Raw genomic sequence first — 23,576 nt, forward strand, 5'->3', positions numbered from 1 at the left:
ACTTACTTACATTGTTGTAGCTTATGTTTAAGTTCTGTGAATGTGTGTGTGAAGTTTTTTGATACTTTTGTTATGCTTGAATATAAAGATAATAATTTGAACATTTGAGCTAACTCTGTATATCTCATTCTCTTTTTAAAAAGTGTAGGCTAATAGTTGTCTAGCCTAGTACATTTGTATGATGTGCTATGATTGGTGTATTCCTAGTGAGTTTTTGAGGGTGCACCCATAGCATACCTTGAAAATGCAGTGTTCAGATAGGCTACTTTTTGGTCATTTGGTCAGTCCCAAATGTTTGTATTTTGTAATGTGGATAACTTTCTTCGCAGATGAACATAGTGTCCAAATGTATAACTAGTTTGGTGGCCGTTACATCAACAAATAGGGTTAGCCTACAAAATTAGCGGTCTGGTGGTTTACGTGAACAGGGTGGCCTGGGATGGAGTCAAATTCCCGGCCTGAATTATTGTTTCAGTCCGCCCCTGATGTGCACCAATCTGGTTTTAGATCTGGACATAGCGCCGTTTCAGCTGCTATGCTGTGTTAAATTGCTAAAATCATACTAATCATTCTGCTGTTGACCATCACATTCTCATTCAAATTCAAAGGTTGACTGAAATAGGCCAGGAACAGGATTCTTGCATGTGGTTTGAGAATGATCTAACAGACAGGACACAATATGTGATTTCTGATGGTGTTAAGTGTAGTTTCCTGGATATTGCAAAGGTGTACCGCAGGGGACGGTATTGGGACCTGTCCTCTTTTCTATTTATATAAGTAATATTGGTCTATCTGTTAAAACTTGTAATATTAATCTGTATACAGATGACACTGTTATGTTTGCCATTTCCTGAGCTGTTGACCAGGCTATGTTAGAGCTGCAATCTGACCTTTTTGCATTGACTTACAGAAAGCACTAGTATGTGTACTTAATGCGGGCAAGATTAAATACATAATAAATAATAATAATAAAAATAATTCTCGCAAAAAAATATTTCAAATGGACTACATTTTCATTAATTGGATGGTTCTCCCATTTGGATTGACAAATATTTATTGTTTAAAAAACAATAAACTAGTTAAAAAGCTAATATTTAAAGTGGGCTTTTTTAGAAATAAATGTTGTCTCTCCCTAAATAGCAGGAGGTAGATTGTACAGTAAATTTTCCTGACAGTTCTTGACTTTATCACAGGTGATATTTTTAGTGCATTGTTGGAATAACCTGCAAAATTCCTTGCTTCTTGATTTCCTGCTGCCACTAGTGCAGTTTAGGACTCTGGTGTTAAGTTAATTCATAGAAGATTGCAGTTGTTTCTATTGATTCTAATGGTTTATTTGTTATATATATCTTTATAGACGCACACATACACATACACACACACAGACACACAATACCAGTAAAAGTTTGGACACACCCACTCATTCCAGGATTTTCTTTATTTTTTACAATTTTCTACGTTGTAGAATAATAGTGAAGCCATCAACACTATGAAATAACATATATGGAAACATGTAGTAACCAAAAAAGTGTTGAATAAATCAAAATATATTTTATATTTGAGATTCTTCAAAGCAGCCACCCTTTACCTTGATGACAGCTTTGCACACTCTTGGCATTCTCTCAACCAGCTTCATGAGCAATGCTTTTCCAACAGTCTTGAAGGAGTTCCCACATATGCTGAGCACTTGTTGGGTGCTTTTCCTTCACTCTGCGGTCCACCTTATCCCAAACCATCTCAATTGGTTGAGGTTGGGGGATTGTGGAGGACAGGTCATCTGATTCGGCACTCCATCACTCTCCTTCTTGGTCAAATAGCCCTTACAAAGCCTGTAGGTGTGTTTTGGGTCATTGTCCTTTTAAGAAACAAATGTAAGTCCCACTAAGTGCAAACTAAATTAGATGGCGTCTCGCTGCAAAATGCTGTGGTATCCATGCTGGTTAAGTGTGCCTTGAATTCTAAATAAATAACTTACAGTGTCACCAGAAAAGCACCATCACACCTCCTCCTCCATGCTTCACGCAGCCTGATTCACAGTCTCCTCGGAACAGGTGATGTTGAGATGTGTCTGTTACCTGAACTCTGTGAAACATTTATTTGGGCTGCAATCTGAGGTGCAGTTAATTGCCCATTTCTGAGGCTGGTAACTAATGAACTTATCCTCTGCAGCAGAGGTAACTTTCCTGTGGCGGTCCTCATGAGAGCCAGTTTCATTATAGCGCTTGATGGATTTTACGACTGCACTGGAGGAAACTTTCAAAGTCCTTGAAATTTTCTGGATTGACTGACCTTCATGTCTTAAAGGAATTTCTCGTTTCTTATTTGAGCTGTTCTTGCCATAATATGGACTTGATCTTTTAGCAAATACGGCTATCTTCTGTATACCTACCCTGTCACAGCACAACTGATTGGCTCAAACGCATTAAGAAGGAAAGAAATTCCACGATTTAACTTTTAAGAAGAGACACCTGTTAATTGAAATTCATTCCAGGTGACTACCTCATGAAGCTTGTTGAGAGAATGCCAAGAGTGTACAAAGGTGTGTTCCAAGGCCACGGGTGGCTACTTTGAAGAATCTCACATTTAAAATATATTTTGATTTGTTTAACACTTTTTTCAGTTACATCCATGTGTTAATTCATAATGTTGATGTCTTCATTATTATTCTACAACATAGAAAAAACTATTGAATGAGAAGGTGTGTACAAACTTTTGACTGGTACTTCTGTATGGCAGCTCCATATAATAATAATAATAATAATAATTCTCAACGTCAACAGTGTAGAGGCAACTCTGGGATCCTGGCCTTCTAGGCAGAGTTCCTTTTGTGCTCTTTTGCCCATCTTAATATTACATTTTTATTGGACAGTCTGTAATATGGCTTTTTCTTTGTCACTCTGCCTAGAAGGCCAGCATCCCAGAGTCACCTCTTCACTGTTGACGTTGACACTGGTGTTTTACAGGTACTATTTAATGAAGCTAATATACTTGTCATCTTGCTCAGTTGTGCACCAGAGCCAGTTTGCACCGTTCTTTGATGGGAGTAGTGCACAGCGAGATCTTCAGTTTCTTTGCAATTTCTCGCATGGAATAGCCTTCATTTCTCAGAACAAGAATAGACTGACGAGTTTCAGAAGAATGTCCTTTATTTCTGGCCATTTTGAGCCTGTAATTGAACCGACAAATGCTGATGCTCCAGATACTCAACTAGTCTAAAGAGGCCAGTTTTATTGCTTCTTTAAACCAGGATAACATTTTTCAGCTGTGTAACATAATTGCAAAAGGGTTTTCTAATGATCAATTAGCCTTTTAAAATTATACACTTGGATTAGCTAACACAACATACCATTGGAACACAGGAGTGATGGTTGCTGGTAATGGTTCTCTGTACGCATATGTAGATATTCCATTAAAAAATCAGTTGTTTCCAGCTACAATAGTGATTTACAACATTAACAATGTCTACACTGTATTTCTGATCAATTTTATGTTATTTTAATGGACAAAAAATGTGCTTTTCTTTAAAAAAATAAGGACATTTCGAAGTGACCCCAAACTTTTGAATGGTAGTGTATAGATTATTCATGTTTTATTTGGAATGTACATTTTTCTTGATTGTGAAAATGTTTGTACTCAGGTCACCATTGTAAATGAGACCCTGGTCTCAATTGGGCTGACCTGAATTAATAAAACGTTTAATAAAGAAGAAAAAATACACAGATAAATACAATTGTTTTTCCTGAGTGTACTTTTAATAGAGCTGAGATTGACTTTGAAGTGCAAAGTTTAGCAATACAGGTGAAATCAGTATTTTACCCAGACATGGTGGTGTGAAAGAAAGATTGTAATGCTGTGAACCAAGAGGTTGTGAGTTCAAATCCTGGGTGAGGACATGTTGAATTATAACTACTGTTTAAATGCACATGCAGAATGTAATCATGTGGGTCAAATTTGTAAGTTGAAAATGCTTTATATTGATAGACCTGGTGTGTGTGTGTGTGTCCGTTTCCCTAACCTTGTCAACAGACAAAAGAGCTGTGAATGGATCAGGGCTTTGATGGGCTTAGCAACAGTAACAAGGGGTGATGTGTAATGAGGCACATATTTTGGGGGGGAGAATGTTTCTTTAGGGCTACCAGGCAACGTCCTAAAAACGTCTTTATAGACATCCCCGGAACAAGTGAGGAACTAGACAAAAACCTCCAGGGGACCATGACAGAATATTCTGTCTTAAACGTCTTTGGTCCCTGGAATGTACTTACAACGTTCCAATAAAACATTGGAGCATTAATATCTTATATTCCCAGAATATGGCAATAATTTGCACTGTATGTTTGGTGTGACATTGATTGAATATTCTCCTAATGCATGTAAAACCAAGTATATGCTATTTTCCAAATCATGTGAACATATATCTGATGATTTATGCATACGTAACATTGGATGGTGCCCTCATTGATTGTGTCCCCACTTATACATTTCTAGGCATCTGGATTGATAATAGGCTTTCCTTCAAAAATCATGTTGATGAGTTAGTTAATTAAGAAGTTAATAATTAAAATGGGCTTTTATGGGAATAGGTCATGCCTTTCCTTAAATGGCAGAAAACAAATAATTCAGTCAACATTTATTCCGGTCTTAGACAATGGTGATATTGTCAATATGAATGCAGATGCCACTGTATTGAAGCCACTGGATGCAGTTATCGTAGTGCATTGTGCTTTATTGCGGGTGATAGTTTCAGCACACATCACTGCACTCTGTATCAGAAAGTAGGCTGTCCCTCTTTGAAATCTCGTAGATCGATGCATTGCACACTAGTTTTTTATAAAGCCGTGTTGCATAACCTACCTCCATACCTAGCTTCTCTGTTAACCTACGGTTAGGTTAGAGTTAGGTTAGCCTTTAGCTATTTTCTACCTTGCTTGTGGAATGGTGTATAGAGTTTGCTGAAATTGGATGAATTAGTGCCTCTGAGGCAGGTCAGATGGCTGTGTGAGGACCTTTTTAGGGAAGAATGTGTTTGTTTCTTATGATTCTATGCTTGATCTTTTTGTGTGTGGTTTTGCTTGCTTATATATTTTGTATGTTAACTATGTATTTTTACTATGTTTTGTAACTTTCCCCAAGTCAGTGCTGTAAATGTGAATGTATTCTCAGTCAACTCACCTGGTAAAACAAGGAATAAATCAATAAAGACCAAATGAAATACTCTTGTTTCAAAATATTTTCACCCATTACCTCTATGGTCCATTTGGTGACTTCAATAGAACCATATGACATGAAGTCAATTATGAACAAATATTCCAGATCATTGTTGTAAAGGAGAATGTTTAGTGAACTGTCCACTCACAACCTACAACCTACCCTCTGTGTTTTGACCCAGGTGTACACCTACAAGCAGAATGCCCTCACCAGACAGAAAGTGCAGCCCATGCACCCCAGCAGCTCAGGGGGAGTGGAGGATATGGCCAGCCTGGAAGACCTTCATGACGGGGCCATCATGCACAACCTGTACCTTCGCTACCAGCAGAGGAACATTTATGTGAGTTATTTATATTAGAATGATACTCAGGCACTCCTCACTTTGTGCAAATCAAAGTACCTCACTATCTTGATCACAGAGACCGTTAAAACTACAAAAGTATGCATTAACAACGCTGCTATGCCTTCTTCCGAGTGTGTGAAATCTATGTGAGTGTTTACGAAGATTAACACACTTTGCCATGCTGTCTCCCCTTATGGTGAGAGTAAGAATTCAAGAGAATGAAAGGCCCATTGTTTAGTTCATCGAAGATACATAGATTTGCCTTTGATTGATACACACATTTACTTCTGTAGCTTATATTGTGTCAACATTTACAAATCAGTCAGACAATATTTCAAGTAAACTAGAGCAGAATGGTTCATAAGTTTCAAGTTTCTTGTTCTGAAATAACTTCATGTAGTATATTCCCAGCACCTAAAGTAGTCCATATTTCATCTCACTGTGACATGGCGCTAAAACAGTCAGGATGAAAACCAATGAGGAACTTTAATGTCTCATGGGACCATTTCAGAAAATAAATAGTTATTTGGTTTATCAGAATGAATGGATTACCTCTATGGTCCATATTTCATCTCACTGTGACATGGCTCTAAAACAGTCAAGATGAAAACCAATGAGGAACTTCAATGTCATTTTTGTTATGAGATTTGAAAATAGCCATGTCCAGATGTAGAGATATACAGTACCTCTTCTTGTTTCACATGATCAGTTGAGAAGCAGAAAGTGCTGAGAAATTATCCGAAGTCTGTTTTCGTTTCAGTCCCCCCCTCCTATACAAAGACTTTTCTCACACAAACACTATTGATGAATGAAGAGGTTAGTTTATGAAGAAAACCGGGAAGAAAAGTCACACATGCAGTACACACTTTACTAGGACTAGAGTTGTTATTCATGCCTCCATTAGGCCACACATTACTGTCAAGTCTTAGTACAGTGAATCTCTCCAGTACTGTGACATCAAACACTTTATTCATTTTGAACGGGCACTCTTTCAGACTGCCTGTTCATGGATGGGGGACCTTTGCCACACACTCACATCATTCACTTCAATACACCACCCACTTAACCGTGTACACAAACAGAAAGATATCCAGGACACAAAACTACAGATTAGAATGCTGGCATCCATTTTGTTAGCCGTTATCTAGTCATTATCTATTCCCAGTATGTCTGTCAAGATAAATCACCATCCTGCAGATTTACTATTATACTCCCATTGTTAGGGGGGTTAAATGTTAGGGGGGTTAAATGTATTAATAAAAATTGAACTAAAGCTCAAATCATACAACAGACTCTCAGAAGCACAAGTCTGTAGACCTTACCATTGCTGGGATATAACAATTTGTGTGTCTGAATTCTGGATCAAAAGGTCACGGAAGATCATGCACATGGCCTGGTTTCCCAATAGCATCTTAAGGCTAATAACCTTTGTAGGTCCATCATTAAATCTCTGACCTGGTTCCGAAAATCATTATTGCTGAAGTTGCACTTGAAAATTCTCGTTATTTACCGACTGCTTCAGACCACTTGTAGAACAGCGAAGTACGTCGTTAGATGAGTTTTTGCCCTTCACTTTACATTCAGAAGACCTCCGCTAAACATAGAGTCAAGATGTGTATCCAGCTCTCTGTGACCGCCGATAACTTCACAACCAAGTTGATTACAAATACAAAGTTGCCAATGTCATTGCAATTGTTACACAAGTGAAGGATAGGCCTAAAAATATTCTTAAAATAAAGACAGAGATAACTGCATTAAAATATAAATACAGTAAAGGCTATAGATCTATATAATGTATTTCAATCATATTGAAATCCATTTAATGTTCAGTCGATTGAGTTCTATTTCGCTAATAATAGGCTACTATTATTTATATAAATATTTTTCTTGATGTGCAAATCTGTGATTTATTGTTTTGTTATTGGGTAAGCCGCATCAATATTTGAAGCCATATGTGGTAATATCTTTCTAGGAGCTGATACGCTGTCAGTATTGTAGATTTTTTTAAATGAAAAATGATTTCTCTCTCTTTACTGAAATTGGAGCTAATATCTTTAAGCCTTTGTCTGGAGTAAAATGTATCCATAACTGTTATAGGGATCTACCGTCTCCCCATGGCTAACCTTTGTGCACTTGAGGGATGCTTCGAGGAGTGCTTTGTTGTCTTCTTTTACTAAATCAGATGTTATTATCATGGGTGACCTAAATTCTGATTGGGATATGGAGTTCAGACAATCTAAGACTTGTAATGATCTAAACCTAAACCAGCTGGTGACGAAGCCTACACTGCCCAACCATTAAGATCTTTCAAAGTTAACACTGATTGATCTTATTTGAACAAATACTCCAGATAAATATGTTACTAGTGGGGTTTCCCCACTGGATATTAGTGACTATTACCCAGTTGTCTGTGTCAGAGATGGATAAGGGCACAAGGCGAGACCCAGATGCAGATGCAGATGGTTTGAGTCTCTGATATTAATTATTATCCAAGGGGTAGGCAAGAGAATGGTCGTGGACAGGCAAAAGATCAAAACCAGGTCAGAGTCCAGGAGGTTCAGAGTTGCAGGCAGGCTTGAGGTCAGGGCAGGCAGAAATGGTCAGGCAGGCGGGTTCAGAGTCCAGACAGGCAAGGGTCACAACTGGGAGGACTAGCAAAACAGAGAGAAGGCAAAAGCAGGAGAAAAACCCGCTGGTTGACTTGACAAACAAGACTAACTGGCAATAGACAAGCAGGGAACACAGGAATAAGTACCCAGGGACTAATTAGGAAAACAGGTGACACCTGGAGGTGGGTGGAGACAATCACAAAGACAGGTGAAACAGATCAGGGCGTGACAAGATGTGAAAATGCATTACTAACCTTGTTTCAGCACCTTGTTTCATCAAGAGGAACTTTAAAAACTTTAGTGAACAGGCTTTTTTACACAATCTTTATTTTAGTGATCTTGATTGTATTACAGCTATCCCTGAACCTGATTTAGCTTTGAGCATTTTTAACCACATTACGGGTTAAAGGGAGATCGAATGCCTGGTACACTCCGGAATGATCAGAAGTCATTTTGTGATATCCAATTGGTAGTTAGTCTTGTCCCATCGCTGTAACTCCCGGACGGACTCAGGAGATTTAAAGGTCGAGAGCCGTGCGTCCTCCGAAACACGACCCTGCCAAGCCACACTGCTCACTTAACCTGGAAGCCAGCCGCACCAATGTCTCGGAGGAAACACTTTACAACTGGCGACCGAGGTCAGCGTGCATGTGACCGGCCCGCCACAAGGAGTCACTAGAGCACGATGGGACAAGAACATCCCAGCCGGCCAAACCCTTCTCTAACCCAGACGACGCTGGGCCAATTGTGCGCCGCCTCATGGGTCTCCAAGACGCGGCCAGATGCGACACAGCCTGGGATCAAACCCGGGTCTGTAGTGATGCCTATCGCACTGTGATGCAGTGCCTTAGACCGCTGCGCCACTCGGGAGACCATATTGGCAAGCTTTTAAGCAACTGAGGAATTATTGTGTAAGACATCAGAAAAGCTACATCTGATTATTATGTAACCACATTTTCGGATTGTAATGGGAACCCTGCTAGATTCTGGGAAACTCTCAAATCCCTGAAGGGCTCTACTTCCTCCTCACTTCCACAACAAATTAATTCAGACATTGGCCTCATAACGGAACAAAATGCATCATTCTACATTTAATCAACATTCTATTTCAGCTGAAATCTCTTTGAAATAACTTCTAAGCTAATTCATAATAATATTGGGCTGGATGCTGATAGGGGTAACTTGCTGAATAATTAAAGAAATGGATAGTCAAATATATTTATTTTAGGCTACTTACAAAAAAAGAAGACCTGAATGGTTGCTAGCAATAGACAACAAGAAATCCACAGGGGCCGACCAATTGGATCCTAGTCTGCTAAAGTGTGCATAGTGCCACATTTTGTATTTAACATTATTATCAGGAAATATTCCATAAGTATAGAAATCAGCTATTGTGCTGCCACTCCATAAGGGAGGGGATAGTGGTGATCTTAATCATTATCGCCCCAATTCAAGGCTTCCTTGTCTAGCTAAGATTCTCAAATCCTTGGTAAATGTACAACTTTGCTCTTTTTGATCTGAGAAATGTATTTTGAATCTAAACCAATCAGTGTTTAGGCCTGGCCATAGCACTATTACAGCAACCACTTTAGTTGTTAATGATCTTGTCAATGCGTTAGACACTAAAATGAAATGTGACTTGTTTCAGGAAACTAGGCGTATGTCACACATCACTACTTCACAGGAGCGCCATTTGAACGTAAACGTATTTTTTTAATCAAAATGCGCTTTGGGGCAGAAAGGCCTTCTGGAACATGTGAACTTTCATGTGCCTTAATAGCAAACTTGTATGCCATCTGTAAATAGGAATACAATTGTTAAATTAGGAGCCTAGTTGGTTTAGCCACAGAAAAAGTTAGCATCCTTCCCTCTAGCCATGATTGGCTGAGGTGAGTGGGCTGGACATGCCGAGAGATGAGTTCAGATTGGTCTGCAAATGTAGCACACTTCTGTCTGTAAGATAAGCTGGTCCATATGTGTAGGTAATTCTTTCTAACGTGGCTTTAAAAAAAAGATATCACCTAGTAGAACTGCATGAGTGTTGCTATCCACTTTCTGGAGAACTGAGTTTTGAAATCAGTGGAATTAGAGTATGATAGCTAAGGAGATGGAGAAAATTCTGCCGATTGATTGCAAATATGCAGACGGAGTCGAAAAGAGAACACACAGAAGGCTGTTGTATAAAATGCCTGTCTCCGGATTCCATCTTTAAACTAAGGGCAACCATGGCATCAGTGACAGAGAGGGAGAAGTGTCCATCCATGTATACGGGTAAGATAGTCTAGCTAGCTACATTTTCAGATATTACATGTTTCTAATTTTGTCAGAAAGTTGTTTTCATTTCAAGTTAAAGTTTACCGGATACCTATCTAGCTAACATTACGTGTATGATCTGTGTAGTAATATTATTCATATCTCAGAGCCATTTGGATTGCTAGTTATAGCCTAATGATAGCTAGCTAACATTGAACCTGGTTGTTTAGCTACCTGCAGATTCATGCAGGGTAGTAACGTTATGAGTTGGGATTTAGGTTCATTGTTTAGCTAGCTAGCTACATGTCTAAACAAAAGATTCCACTTTGCAAGTAACTATTTCATTAGAATATTCATGAAGTCACTGCGACAACTGTCGATAGACGTAGCTGGTAAATTCACTCTATCTACTCCGATTTCAGAGCACTCTCATCTGAGTGTGCCAGAGCTCAAAATAGCTGAAGAATTTACGAACACTCGTTGAATATGGTCAGTGTCAGTAAACGTTGTCAAAAAAAGGATCATTAAATTGTTGCCAGCAGCACGGTTGCAATCACCAACGCTCTGGATAACATAAACACAGCCTAACCAGCTCTGCTAGTGTGAGTAAAACTGTCACAGTGAGCTGTTCTCTCATTTGTGTTTAGAAGTAGCTAGCCAACGATAGCCAGTTGTTGTTAGGTCAGAACGTTCGGATCAACCCTACTCCTCGGCTACAGCGTCCAGTTTGTGCTCTGAATGTTCAGAGAGTGAAAAGATCTGAATTTACGAACGGACAATCTGACACCTGTCTGAGTTTACGAATGCCCAGAGCACACTCTGGCTCTCCAGATTAAATTATCGAACACACCCCATAGTATAAACCAGCCTTTAGTCTTTCAATCTTTGTTTGTTTGGTACATAGCCTCACTTGTGAATATTTAACTTCTCTAGGATAGGGGGCAGCATTTGGAATTTTGGATGAAAAGCATGCCCAAATTCAACTGCCTGCTACTCATCCCCAGAAGATAAGATATGCATATTATTAGTAGATTTGGATAGAAGACACTCTGAGGTTTCTAAAACTGTTTGAATCATGTCTGTGAGTGTAACATAACTTATTTATCAGGCGAAACCCAGAGGACAAACCATTCAGATGTTGTTTTTTGAGGTCACCCTCTTTTCAATGAATCACCCTTTTTTCAATGAATTTTCATTGGGAATCCAGATTTCTAAGGGACTTGCTTGTAGTTCCTACCGCTTCCACTGGATGTCACCAGTCTTTAGAAATTGTTGAGGTTATTCCTTTGTGTAATGAAGAAGTACTGCCATCTTGAACGAGGGTCACTTCATGTGTACTGTTTGATAGAGGCACATGACCAGAAAGCATGCTTGAGTTTGTTTTCTTCCTGTATTGAACACAGATCATCCCGTCTTCAATTGTATCGATTATTTACTTTAAAAATACCTAAAGTTGTATTACAAAAGTAGTTTGAAATGTTTTGGCAAAGTTTACAGGTAACTTTTGAGATATTTTGTCATCACGTTGCGCAAGTTGGAACCGGTGTTTTTCTGGATCAAACGCGCCAAATAAATGGACATTTTGGATATATATGGACAGAATTAATCGAACAAAAGGACCATTTGTGATGTTTATGGGACATATTGGAGTGCCAACAGAAGAAGCTCGTCAAAGGTATCTTTTATATAGGTAATGCATGATTTATATTTTTATTTCTGCATTTTGTGTCGCGCCTGCAGGGCTGAAATGTTTTCTCTCTTTTGTTTATGGAGATGCTATCCTCAGATAATAGCATCGTTTGCTTTTGCCGAAAAGCCTTTTTTAAATCTGACATGTTGGCTGAATTCACAACACGTGTAGCTTTAATTTGGTATCTTACACGTGTGATTTCATGAAAGTTAGATTTTTATTGGAATTTATTCGAATTTGGTGCTCTGCATTTTCTATGTATTTTGGCCAAGTGGGACGCTACCGTCCCACATATCCCAGAGAGGTTAAAGAGATGGGTGCGGCTACACCTTAAAATGGTGTGAACAATGCTGAGTGGGTGAAGACAAAGAAGAGCTCTCCAGTAGGTACCAAAAGATTCAAGGGCCATTTTCTCAAAAGTAAGGTTAAGAGTTGATCAACTTTCAAAGCAGAATTACTTTCCCAATTGTTCCTCAACTGTAGTGTGTGATACTAAATGTTCTAGCTCTGAGTCTCTACTTTTATCAAATGTAAAAAACACCATTTCAAATTTAGCTATTTAAGACCGTTGGTCACAAATGTGGCTGCTTTGTTTGTGGACCTGTCAAAAGGTTTTGATACTGTTGTCATGACTCTCCTGTGAGGATCCAAAGGATCAGGTTACATTGGATCAGCTCTATAGAGCCCTCTCCCGCAGAGTGGATCGTAAACCATAGGCAGCAGATGATTCTCTTTGGGGCCTAGTTGGGGTGTTCGGAATATCTGTGTGCCTTATGAAATGGTTACCGCCCAAGAACTGCAACATCAAACTTTAGACCGGGACAATATATTTCATCCTCTGAATGTTGGTAATGATGAGAGATGGAATGTGGAAGATTAATGTCTATTTTGTGATGTCATTAAAAGTTAAATGAAGACTTTATAACAAAAACATTGTAACTTGAAGGGCTTGTGTAAATCATGTTTACATACTTTACGTTGTGTAGAAAATATCCAGGATAAGGTAAATGTTTTTGTGACGATAAGATTGTGATTTTAGTTCTCTAACGAGATCATAGTAAATTGTGATACCCCAGGGAACCCGGAGAGCGTGTCAGCAAGACACAAACTCCCCTTTTTTTCTTAACAATCAATGTTACAGTTAAGTAGCTGTTCTAAGTACTGTTTCTAAGAAAGCAAATATAAGTAGGACCATCCGGTTATTCTCTTCAAATCATTGTTTACACGGCTTTCATCACCACTCTGGAATCATCGACACAGCTGATTAGCTATCCTCAGGAGACCACTCTGGTTGACAGAGGAAGAACAATGATTCCAAGCACCACTCTCCTTTTGAAGCTTCCAGTCTGTTATTCAAACTCAATCAGCATGACAGAGTGATCTCCAGCCTTGTCCTCGTCAACACTCACACCTGTGTTATTGAGAGAATCACTGACATGATGTCAGCTGGTCCTTTAGTGGGAGGGCTGATATGCAGTGGAAATATTTTTGGGGGATTCAGTTCATTTGCATGGCAAAGAGGGACTTTGCAATTATTTGCAATTCGTCTGATCACTCTTCATAACATTCTGGAGTATATGCAAATTGCCATCATACAAACTAAATCATTTTTGTGTCATTCTCAAAATTTTTGTCCACGACTGTATATAAAAAATATATGTAAACACATAATTTGGCCAACTTTAAATATTTGACATGTATCCTAAAACATTTATCAAAAAATATGTGGGATGGTCACTTTAATAGATTTTTGCCCAAAGTTAACAGTGGAGAGATGGATTCATATTTTCTCTTAAAGGGTTCCAAGATGACCAGGGTTTGAATTTGAAGTAGAAATGAATGTCTGTCATTAGCTTTTGAAAATATTTATGTTCTGTCAGAAATGACCATGGAAATGCAACAATTTTTCAGACTTTTGAAGAGTTTCATTCCGAAATGCTAAATATGTTTAGAAATGTTGATAAATGAGCTTTTATTGTTTAAAGAATGTATGAAAGAGATTGGTGTGTTTCTTCACCATCTATTCATGGCGTGTTCAATGACAGACATATCTGTTTGAAATGTATCACTAATGGTTTTATGTTTTGTTGCAAAATGCTATACAGTGTCTAGTCTTCACACTCCTATGCACAGTTATCACATTTTGCTGCCTTAAAATTGAAACTAAAAAGGGATTAAATGTAATTATTTCCCCTACAGATCTACGCAACCACATTTTCGATGTGAAAGAAAAGTATAAACAACGTTCTAAATTCATAAATGTTTAAAAAATAAGATGTTTTGATTGCGTAAGTCTTCACACCAGAGTTAATACCTGGTGGAAGCATATTTGGGTGCAATTACAGATGAAAATAATTTTGAATAAGATTCTACCTACTCTTGGGGCAACATTGTTTTTGTCACAATTGCTCAAGCTCAGTAAATTCGGTTAGGAATCATTGAAGCACAGCAATATTCAAACCTGGTCTCTGATTTTTAAGTGGATTTTCTGTCAGGACTGAGACTGTACCTTTCAGAAACACTGTCCTCTTGGAATGCCATTCTGGTGTGTCTTTGCCATTGGTGTTGGGCCAATAAGTGAACGGTTGCTGGTTTGAATCCCCAAGCCGACTAGGTGAAAAATCTGTCAATGTGCCCTTGAGCAAGGCACTAAACCGTAGTTGCTCTGGATAAGAGCTTCCTCTACAGTAAATTACACACATTTAACTGATGCTGCCACAACAATACTTGAAAATACAGAGGTTTCACAACATTTAATTCACACAACATTACTGTCCTGTATAACAAAGTGAAAAGAAGGAAGCCTGCGTTGAAAAATCTAGTTCAAATCATCCATTATGTTTGCAACTAGGCCCTTAATTAATACTGCAAGACAGCATGACAAATATATATTTTTTTGGGCTGCTTTCAATAAAAATGTCAGGTTTGGGTCAAATCCAACACATCACAGAGTGAAACCCTCTGTATTGTCATGTAATGTGGTGGCAGCATTATGTTATGGCTATGCTTGTCACCGGCAGGGACTGGGGAGTTTAAAAATAAAGGATTAAAAATAAATATGAAAGGAGAAAAGCCAAGGTAAAATGTTAGAGGAAAACCTGCCTCAGTCTTCTAAATACTTAACGCTGGGATAGAGTTTTGTTTTTCAGCGGGACAAGTACACAAATTGTAATGCCACAGACACACCAGACTGTTTTTTCTAGAGGTGTTGAGTCTTCTCGAGGGGTCCAGTCCTCCACCAAAATTTACATTTGGCACTATGCATTGGGGCAGGTAGCGTTCTCCTGGCATCTATCAAACCCATCAGACTGCCAAATGGTGAAGCGTGATTTGTCACTCCAGAGAAGCGGCAGGTAGCTTAGTGGTTAGAGCGTTAGACTAGTAACCGAAAGGTTGCATGATCGAATTCCCGAGCCGACAAGGTAAAAATCTGGTGTTATGCCCCTGAACAAGGCAGTTAACCCACTGTTCCTAGGCCGTCATCAAAGATAAGAATTTGTTATTAACTGACTTGCCTAGTTAAATAAAGGTCAAATGAAATCTCCAGAGAACACGTAGGTAGTGGTAAAAGTGACTAGGGCAATCAGGATGGATAATAAACTGAGTGGCAGCATGTCCTCTGTAGTAGCAGTACTGTGTAGGTTTTCACACTTCCCGGGAGCCACCAAGTCTGACATTAGGGAAGGCTCAGGTCCTTCCCTGCTCAAAGGTGTGCCAACTGCATCCCCTGTTGCGTGGCGATGTCCCCTCGAAGTTGTAGCAGCTCAGCCATTGTTGGTGGTGACACTTCAAGGAGTCTTGTATCATCTGTTTTCAGGATGATTCTCCTCGGTAGCCCCATTTTGAGCCCCACGGAATCATCCAGCCCAATGACAGGAAGAGTCTCTATGCATGGTGGATTCTGAAGTGCACTGCCAGTTCTGTGTTGACAAAGACAACCACAATACTTATGAAGACACTGTCTCAAATTATATTTGTATGGAAACTGTTGTCCACTTTGGACAGAAAGAGAAACTCATACTGTGACACGTACCACACAAAAACTGGGGGAACATAATATATCGGAGCTATCATCTGAGCGGTTGTCCTCTGGTTCCAAATACTCATCGGAAGTCTCCCACGGGTCATCAGAAGGTACCTGGGGCTCGCCTATGCAGTCTATACTGTAAAACCAACATACAGTTGTAAATAACAAACTTCAACTATAGGTAGATTCTTCTCATCCATCTATATGCAAGGACATGTATCAGGTCACGCAAATACAGTTCATACTTACACACTGTTCATTAGATCTTTGGCTTCATAATCATATATTGATTTATTTATTTTTATTTCACCTTTATTTAACCAGGTAGGCAAGTTGAGAACAAGTTCTCATTTACAATTGCGACCTGGCCAAGATAAAGCAAAGCAGTTCGACAGATACAACGACACAGAGTTACACATGGAGTAAAACAAACATACAGTCAATAATACAGTATAAACAAGTCTATATACAATGTGAGCAAATGAGGTGAGAAGGGAGGTAAAGGCAAAAAAGGCCATGGTGGCAAAGTAAATACAATATAGCAAGTAAAACACTGGAATGGTAGTTTTGCAATCACAGGGTCCTCACAAATGCTCACGTTTGTCCCTCACATGAAATGCCCAAGATAAACATACAGTATTTTTTCAAAAACTGTGCAATCACTATAAAGGGGTAAAGTAAAAAAGTAAAAGTAAAAAGCAACACCCAAAGTAAACCCATAAAACGATTTAACATTTTTCCCTAAAGCTTCAACGTCAACACATAGCTCATCTAACACTTGGACTCCAGACACCAGGAAGTAATCTTCTCTGTAGGAAGAGAGGGGTGTTTAAAATATCTTTCATTTCAGTTTGATTTTTCCAGTCATTCAACATAATGTCCTGTTACAGTCTAATACTCAGTACATGTGTCGTTTTTGGGCTAAGGCTGTCAACATCTCGGACAGTAATAATAGGCCATGTTTATCCACTCCTCAATTGTCCAGTGTTGGTGATCCCATGTCGACTGGAGCTGCTTCTTCTTGTTTTTAGCTGATAGGAGTGGAACCCGGTGTGGTCACCTGTCTGCTGACTGGATGTTATTGGTTTGTCGCACCATTCTCGGCAAAACACTAGACAGTGAAAAGCACAGGAGGACGGCCGTTTCTAAGATACTGGATCCGGTGTGCCTGGCACCGACGATCATACCACAATCAAAGTCGCTTGTGTCACTCGTTTTGCCCATTTTAACGTTACATCTAACAGTCACTGAATGCCTCGATGCCTATCTGCTTGCTTTTATATAGCGGAAATGGAATGTTCGTATCCTGTATATTTGACTGTGATATGTGGTTGACTCACCTAGCTATCTGAAGATGAATGCACTAACTGTAAGTCGCTCTGAATAAGAGCACCTGCTAAATGACTAAAATGTCAAATGTAAATATTATGCATACACACCCATTGCACAGTTGTCACATTTTGCTGCCTTACAATTAAATCTAAAAAGGCATTACATTTAAAAACAATTCTACACATCTACACAACCTTCTCCACATTTTCACTGAAAGAAAAAGTATATAACATTTTCTAAAATAAATCTGAATGATGTAACTTTTTGTATACATTTTATTGTATGTTCAAAAGCTCCAATAAGTTGCTAGTGGTCATCCACTGTGATACAACAGTAACAATATTGAGCCTCTAGCCTGAGAACAGCTGTATTCATTGTTTTTCATTTTCTCTGTCGGGTCCGATTTTCCCGATAGATTTTGTGCTGCGCATAGGGGTAAGTAGAAGTTGCCCTTAACAGCTGATAAAGGGTTACATATATTTTCTATGCACCTAATGGTGAAAGTTAGGATTGTAATCTGATCTTAGATGTGTTTTTAAAAGCCCTACCTCAAGCCCCCATCCTCACTTTAATGTGGGAGTTAAATATACACACATCTGGAACGGTCAAGTTTGCCACTACAACATTTCCACCACTACCAGGTTGACCGGCTGCACTAAAAGGTGCAGCCGCTGAAGTTTTTGTTCGTGATGGCAGAGGTTCAAACTCAGTCTCGAACTAACCCATTTTCAAACTAATTCCCCTTTTAAATCAGGCATTCTACCAGGTCTACTCTGAATCGTGTCCTTGTTTAGCAGCCAAGAGCAATAGATTGCATAGTGGGAGGGAGATTGACAAGGGCATAAGTTTGTTTGCTTTGACGCTCATTTTTAGAGGCTGGTATTCGGGTGGTAATCTCAGTGGAAGCTTGGCACGGTGGTTGTGGCTATAGCCAAGCTAAGAACCTTACGTTTTCCATCCCCTGATGCAGGCTAGTTAGTGTGTTAGCTTTGGAGCAAATAAAAAGCATGAGCTGGCGTGCACCTAGAGAAAATTATTTAGTGTAGAGTTCATGGAGAATGCACAGTGATGCCGAAAAATTGGTGTTTTAACTAATAGATTACTGGGAGTTTATATGTATATAGAGAGAGGGTGTGCGACTCTCTATGTATATATATATAGCTTTGGAGCGAAACCACAAGAGAGAACTGTACAAAAATGATTTTACTTCAAGACCCAGACCATAAGGCTACATTTGTTAGAAGCAATGTAAAAGGTTTCCTTTGTCTTTTTCACTCAAATGATGAGAGAGAAGTCATGAGATAAAAAAAAAAATGAAATGTCTAAAGTGAAACCAAACAGTAGCAGGAGACAACTCGCCTCATATTAGAGTAGATACTGTAGATGCAATTTACAGATATGAGGGCCAAGAGTGAGGGTTGGAATACATTATCAAAGATATGGAAGGGTCATTCATGGCAACACAATTGAAGTTAAGTTGTTTCCTAATTCAATTGATAAACGCATGATGACCACCTATGGTTTTGAACTAGAAAATGGAAGATTACTGGAAAATTAAACAGTCATGTGACAAGATTAAGTCGCTCAGACAAATTATTTGATATTGTTGTTGTGGCAAAGGTTTATTTTGCTCATGTGAGAAACTACATTAGATGACCAGAAGTATGTGGACACCTGCTTGTCAAAATCATGGGCATTAATATGGAGTTGGTCCACCATTGCTGCTATAACAGCTTCCACTCTTCTGGGAAGGCTTTCCACTAGATATTACAACATTGCTGCGGGGACTTGCTTCCATTCAGCCACAAGAGCATTAGTGACGTCGGGCACAGATGTTGGAGAAATTAGGTCTTTCTCACAATCGGGGTTCCAATTCATCCCAAAGGTGTTTTATGGGGTTGAGGTCAGGGCTCTGTGCAGGCCAATCAATCTCTTCCACACTGACCTCGACTAACCATTTCTGTATGGACATTGCTTTGTGCACGGGTGCATTGTCATGTTGAAACAGAAAAGGGCATTCCCAAATTGTTGCCACAAAGTTGGAAGCACAGAATCGTCTAGAATGTAATTGTATGCTGTAGCGTTAAGATTTCCTTTCACCGGAGCTAAGGGGCCTAGCGTGAACCATGAAAAACAGCCTCAGATCATTATTCCTCCTCCACCAAACTTTACAGTTGGCACTATCCATTCGGGCAGGTAGCGTTCTCCTTGCATCCACCAAACCCATTTTCATCCATCAGACTGCCAGATAGTGATGTGTGATTCATCACTCCAGAGAATGCGTTTTTACTGCTCCACAGTCCAATGGCGTAGCGCTTTACACCACTCCAGCCGATGCTTGACATTGCTCATGGTGATCTTAGGCTTGTGTGCGGCTGCTCGGCCATGGAAAACCATTTCATGAAGCTCCCGATTAACAATTATTGTGCTGACGTTGCTTCCAGAGGCAATCTGCAACTCGGTAGTGAGCGTTGCAATCGAGGACAGACGATTTTTATGCGCTACTCGCTTCAGCACTCAGCGATCCCGTTCTGTGAGCTTGTGTGGCCTACTACTTCTCAGCGGAGGCGTTTTTGCGCCTAGACGTTTCCACTTCACAATAACAGCACTTACAGTTGACCGGACAGCTCTAGCAGGGCAGAAATGTTGTGAACTGACTTGTTGGAAAGGTGTCATCCTATGACGGTGCCACGTTGAAAGTCACTGAGCTCTTCAGTAAGGCTACTCCTATACAGTAAGATTGCATGGCTGTGTGCTCGATTGTATACACCTGTCAGCAACGGGTGTGGCTGAAATAGCCGAATCCACTAATTTGTTCACATACTTTTGTATATGTAGTGCATCTGAAAAGTAGATAGCTTATCTCATGCTCTGCATACGATACATTTGGTTCCTCACCTTTGAAAGACTGTCCCTTTTGGTCATTGTGTTATGGTTCTTTTCCTGTCATATCATTCACTTTCCCCACTTGAAAGCCAAAGACAAGACAAGGTAACCATGCCTTTACAAACATCAAGAACAACTTGTGTGAAGTAAGGCGGCCATTTCATATTTTCAAAGCAGAAGCTGTTTCTTGGCTTTAGATACATATTTCTCATCATTATTAGTTGTTCCCTATTTCACCAATGACCATCCCATCTCTCCTAGTCTATCCTCTCGTTTTCCCTGTGCCATTTTTCTGGTAAAACAGTCATTTAGGGCCGAGATGGGACAGCCATGGCAGGCATGATAAATTGATTGGATAATTTTAACCATACGGGACCGTTCAAATATGATTATCGTAACAAGATGGCATTTCTCAAAGGTTACCCAGGCTAATATGTGGGGATGACGACACAAGGCTTCCTTTGTCTCACGCTTGTTTTGCATGGGGAAAATGCAGGGTCAGATTCGTTCATTAGTGTAGACAGAAACCTAGACGGGAATGTTGCAACTATTTGTCCTACATTTGACCCTTTTCATGTCTGCCTGCATTCCATAGGTTGTTTCTCTCAATTATACTGATTTATCCCAAAAGGTTCCTTTGTTTGGTCATTGTCTAAGCAGAAACAGCTTGTTGTGATTGACAATGTATGGTGCTGTACTGTACAGTGTATAAAAGCATACAATATCCTGTGCTAAAAGGTCTGGACCTTTATGGCACAGGGTTGTTGGTTCAAGCTCCATTCCACCTGATCCCCCTCTATGGAGAATCTCCATTGAAATAGCTTTTTAGTCTAAGACTAGGCTTAACCTGTGTCTTTGAAACCACCCCTATTTGATTTATATGACAAGGACATACACATTTATAAACATTTCTGTAAATGTGTCAGATTTAGCCAAACATCATTTTTAACTGTTGTCCTTTTGTGTGTATAGAGCTCTTACCTTTATCACCATCAGATATTTAAACCATCTTAATGTACATGTCCCTTAAAAAGGAATGGTTTATTGCCACTGTGCTTCATATGGACAGCCAGAAGCTTGAAATGTTGTCAGGGTTGTATTCCAAAGAGGCAATTGCATATTCTTACATTCCCGTGTTAAAACTGCTCAGTGGACAATATCCCAAATACCTGCTTTCAGCCAGCTGTCTGTCCTGGGTGCTGTTGAACCTGAATCTTAATGGTCACTTCCAGGAAGAGGTCTTACAGACCAGGGCCTGAAGTTTATCTCATGCTATTTTGGCACTATTTGTCATGAGTTTTTTTCTCCAGTGTTAACTGAGTAAGTTGCTAAGTATAGTCTTTACACCTAACATGATAATGTAGCAGAAGCTTTGAGTTGCTCAGACCCTGGACATATTTATAGTGAATGTAGGCTAACTGTTGTTATTACGCTCCAAATGTATCCTAAGCACTTTCCGTAGAGGTTCTAGTTCTCTGTCACTGCAACAGATTGGATTCATAGTCATTTTTGAGATCAGTGTAGATCCGCAATAAAAAAAAAGTTGCACAATCCATAGTGAGGGAAACATGTATTCTGACAAGCAGTACAACAATTCTTAATGCAATCGCGGGACGAACACTTTTGAAAGCAGTTTTGGCCTTTGTTAAAAAAGACGGGGATCCCAGGTTTCCATGATTATTTCTCTACTCCTACATAATTTTACAAATGCAGTTACAACCAAAGTTTCAAGCATGGTTTAGGTACAGCTGCACAATATAGCTCTTAAAGGGGCAATGGTGTATTAAAATGGTAAATACTTACTTTGTAATAAAAAACGAAAAAGTGAATCATTTATATGTATTAATAATAATAATAAATAACAATAACAATCAGGATGCTATGTCCAATGGCGTAAATGCAGATGGACAAACCCCATACTTCAGCCTATGTATTTTTAGCCACTATGCTGCATCATTTGGGCTACAGGTGATAATGCTTATTGCTGATGGCACATCTGACAATATAGACCATGTATAGGCTATATTTAAACATAATTATTACCAATATGTTACTTGGCTCATTTATGGAGGAAGAAATTATATTTGAGAGGGTTGTCAGCATCATTTTATTTCCATTCATTTTGGTGTAGAATGTTCTTTTTAAAAAGTCACCGGAACTGAGCTTCTCAGTTCCTTCTACATACAAATTCACCTGGTGAGAACCCTGGACCCCATAAGCAAACTCACAGTTTGATACATTTACAAAAAGGACCCTCTTTCCCTATAAGCATGGGGGTCATGACTTTTCTTTACATGTCCCCAGACACTCGATCTGAGAAAAAGTTGTAATATTAAGTTTACGTTTGTTTTGTTACCATTAACCCCTGGCTCTCCGTCATTGAGCTAAACTGAGCGAGCCAGACCTAGCATAGAGCTATATCACTGGTTAAATTGAGAACTTAACTCAATGGACTTATAAATGGATAATGTAGCCCAAGTGCTAAGTCAATGGAATGTAGTTGAGAATTTAGCATTTGTTTTTAGCCATGATGACGCAGTGATGTCAAACTAACTGTGTCGATAAGTACTCTCCCTCTCATAGTTTAATTTCAGAATGTAGCATTGTCGCTAACACATTGAGGTGAACCTGAGAATTTTGCTCAGTGTTACCCTCAAGTGCTTCAACGTAGCTTCAAAGCGATAAACTAGCCTCATTGCTAATTAGTGGTAGCATTAACACTCCTACACAGTAAGTTCAATTGAGAATGTTAGCTTCAGTGGCACCAACTCACAGGAGTTTGATTGAGATTGTTAGCCTCAGTTCTCAGGCTTTGATTGTAACCAGCTGTGTTGTTGAGTGGTTCCCTTACTCTTCTCCTATGGAGATTCCAATGTTAATCTCTCTCTCTCTACTCTCTCCCCCATCAGACATTCACAGCAGGCCATTGGTCAAACAGGAGATTTTTCATTTCATAAGCTTTGGGACAGTTGCATTGAGTGTTTTTTTTTGTACAACATAGACACAGACAGTGTGTGCCTGTGTGTTTGTTTTTGTACCGTATATGTAGATTACATTTGTGCAGAGGTTACTTGCCAACTTCAGTGTGTGCGCGTGCACACTTTAATTTATTTTATTTTGTATGTGTAACTGCAGGCAATGACCTTTTTCAGTTACAGTTTGGGCTCCATTCTAGTGGTCACGTTTCAGAACCCAGCTGCTTACATTTAGAGAATTTATATGACTATTGTC

At 39.3% G+C, this 23,576-nt stretch overlaps 1 protein-coding gene across 1 annotated transcript in view; it reads left to right on the plus strand.

Moving 5' to 3' along the window:
- Positions 1-23,576, plus strand: part of myo10 (myosin X) — a 253,221-nt gene that overhangs the window by 100,153 nt on the left and 129,492 nt on the right. The window contains exon 3 of the mRNA XM_065013323.1: positions 5,387-5,545. Coding sequence (XP_064869395.1) covers positions 5,387-5,545 — 159 coding nt within the window. The remainder of the gene's footprint in view (positions 1-5,386; positions 5,546-23,576) is intronic.

Source organism: Oncorhynchus nerka, linkage group LG9b (genome assembly GCF_034236695.1).
Source record: "Oncorhynchus nerka isolate Pitt River linkage group LG9b, Oner_Uvic_2.0, whole genome shotgun sequence".
Classification (NCBI taxonomy): Eukaryota; Metazoa; Chordata; class Actinopteri; order Salmoniformes; family Salmonidae; genus Oncorhynchus; species Oncorhynchus nerka.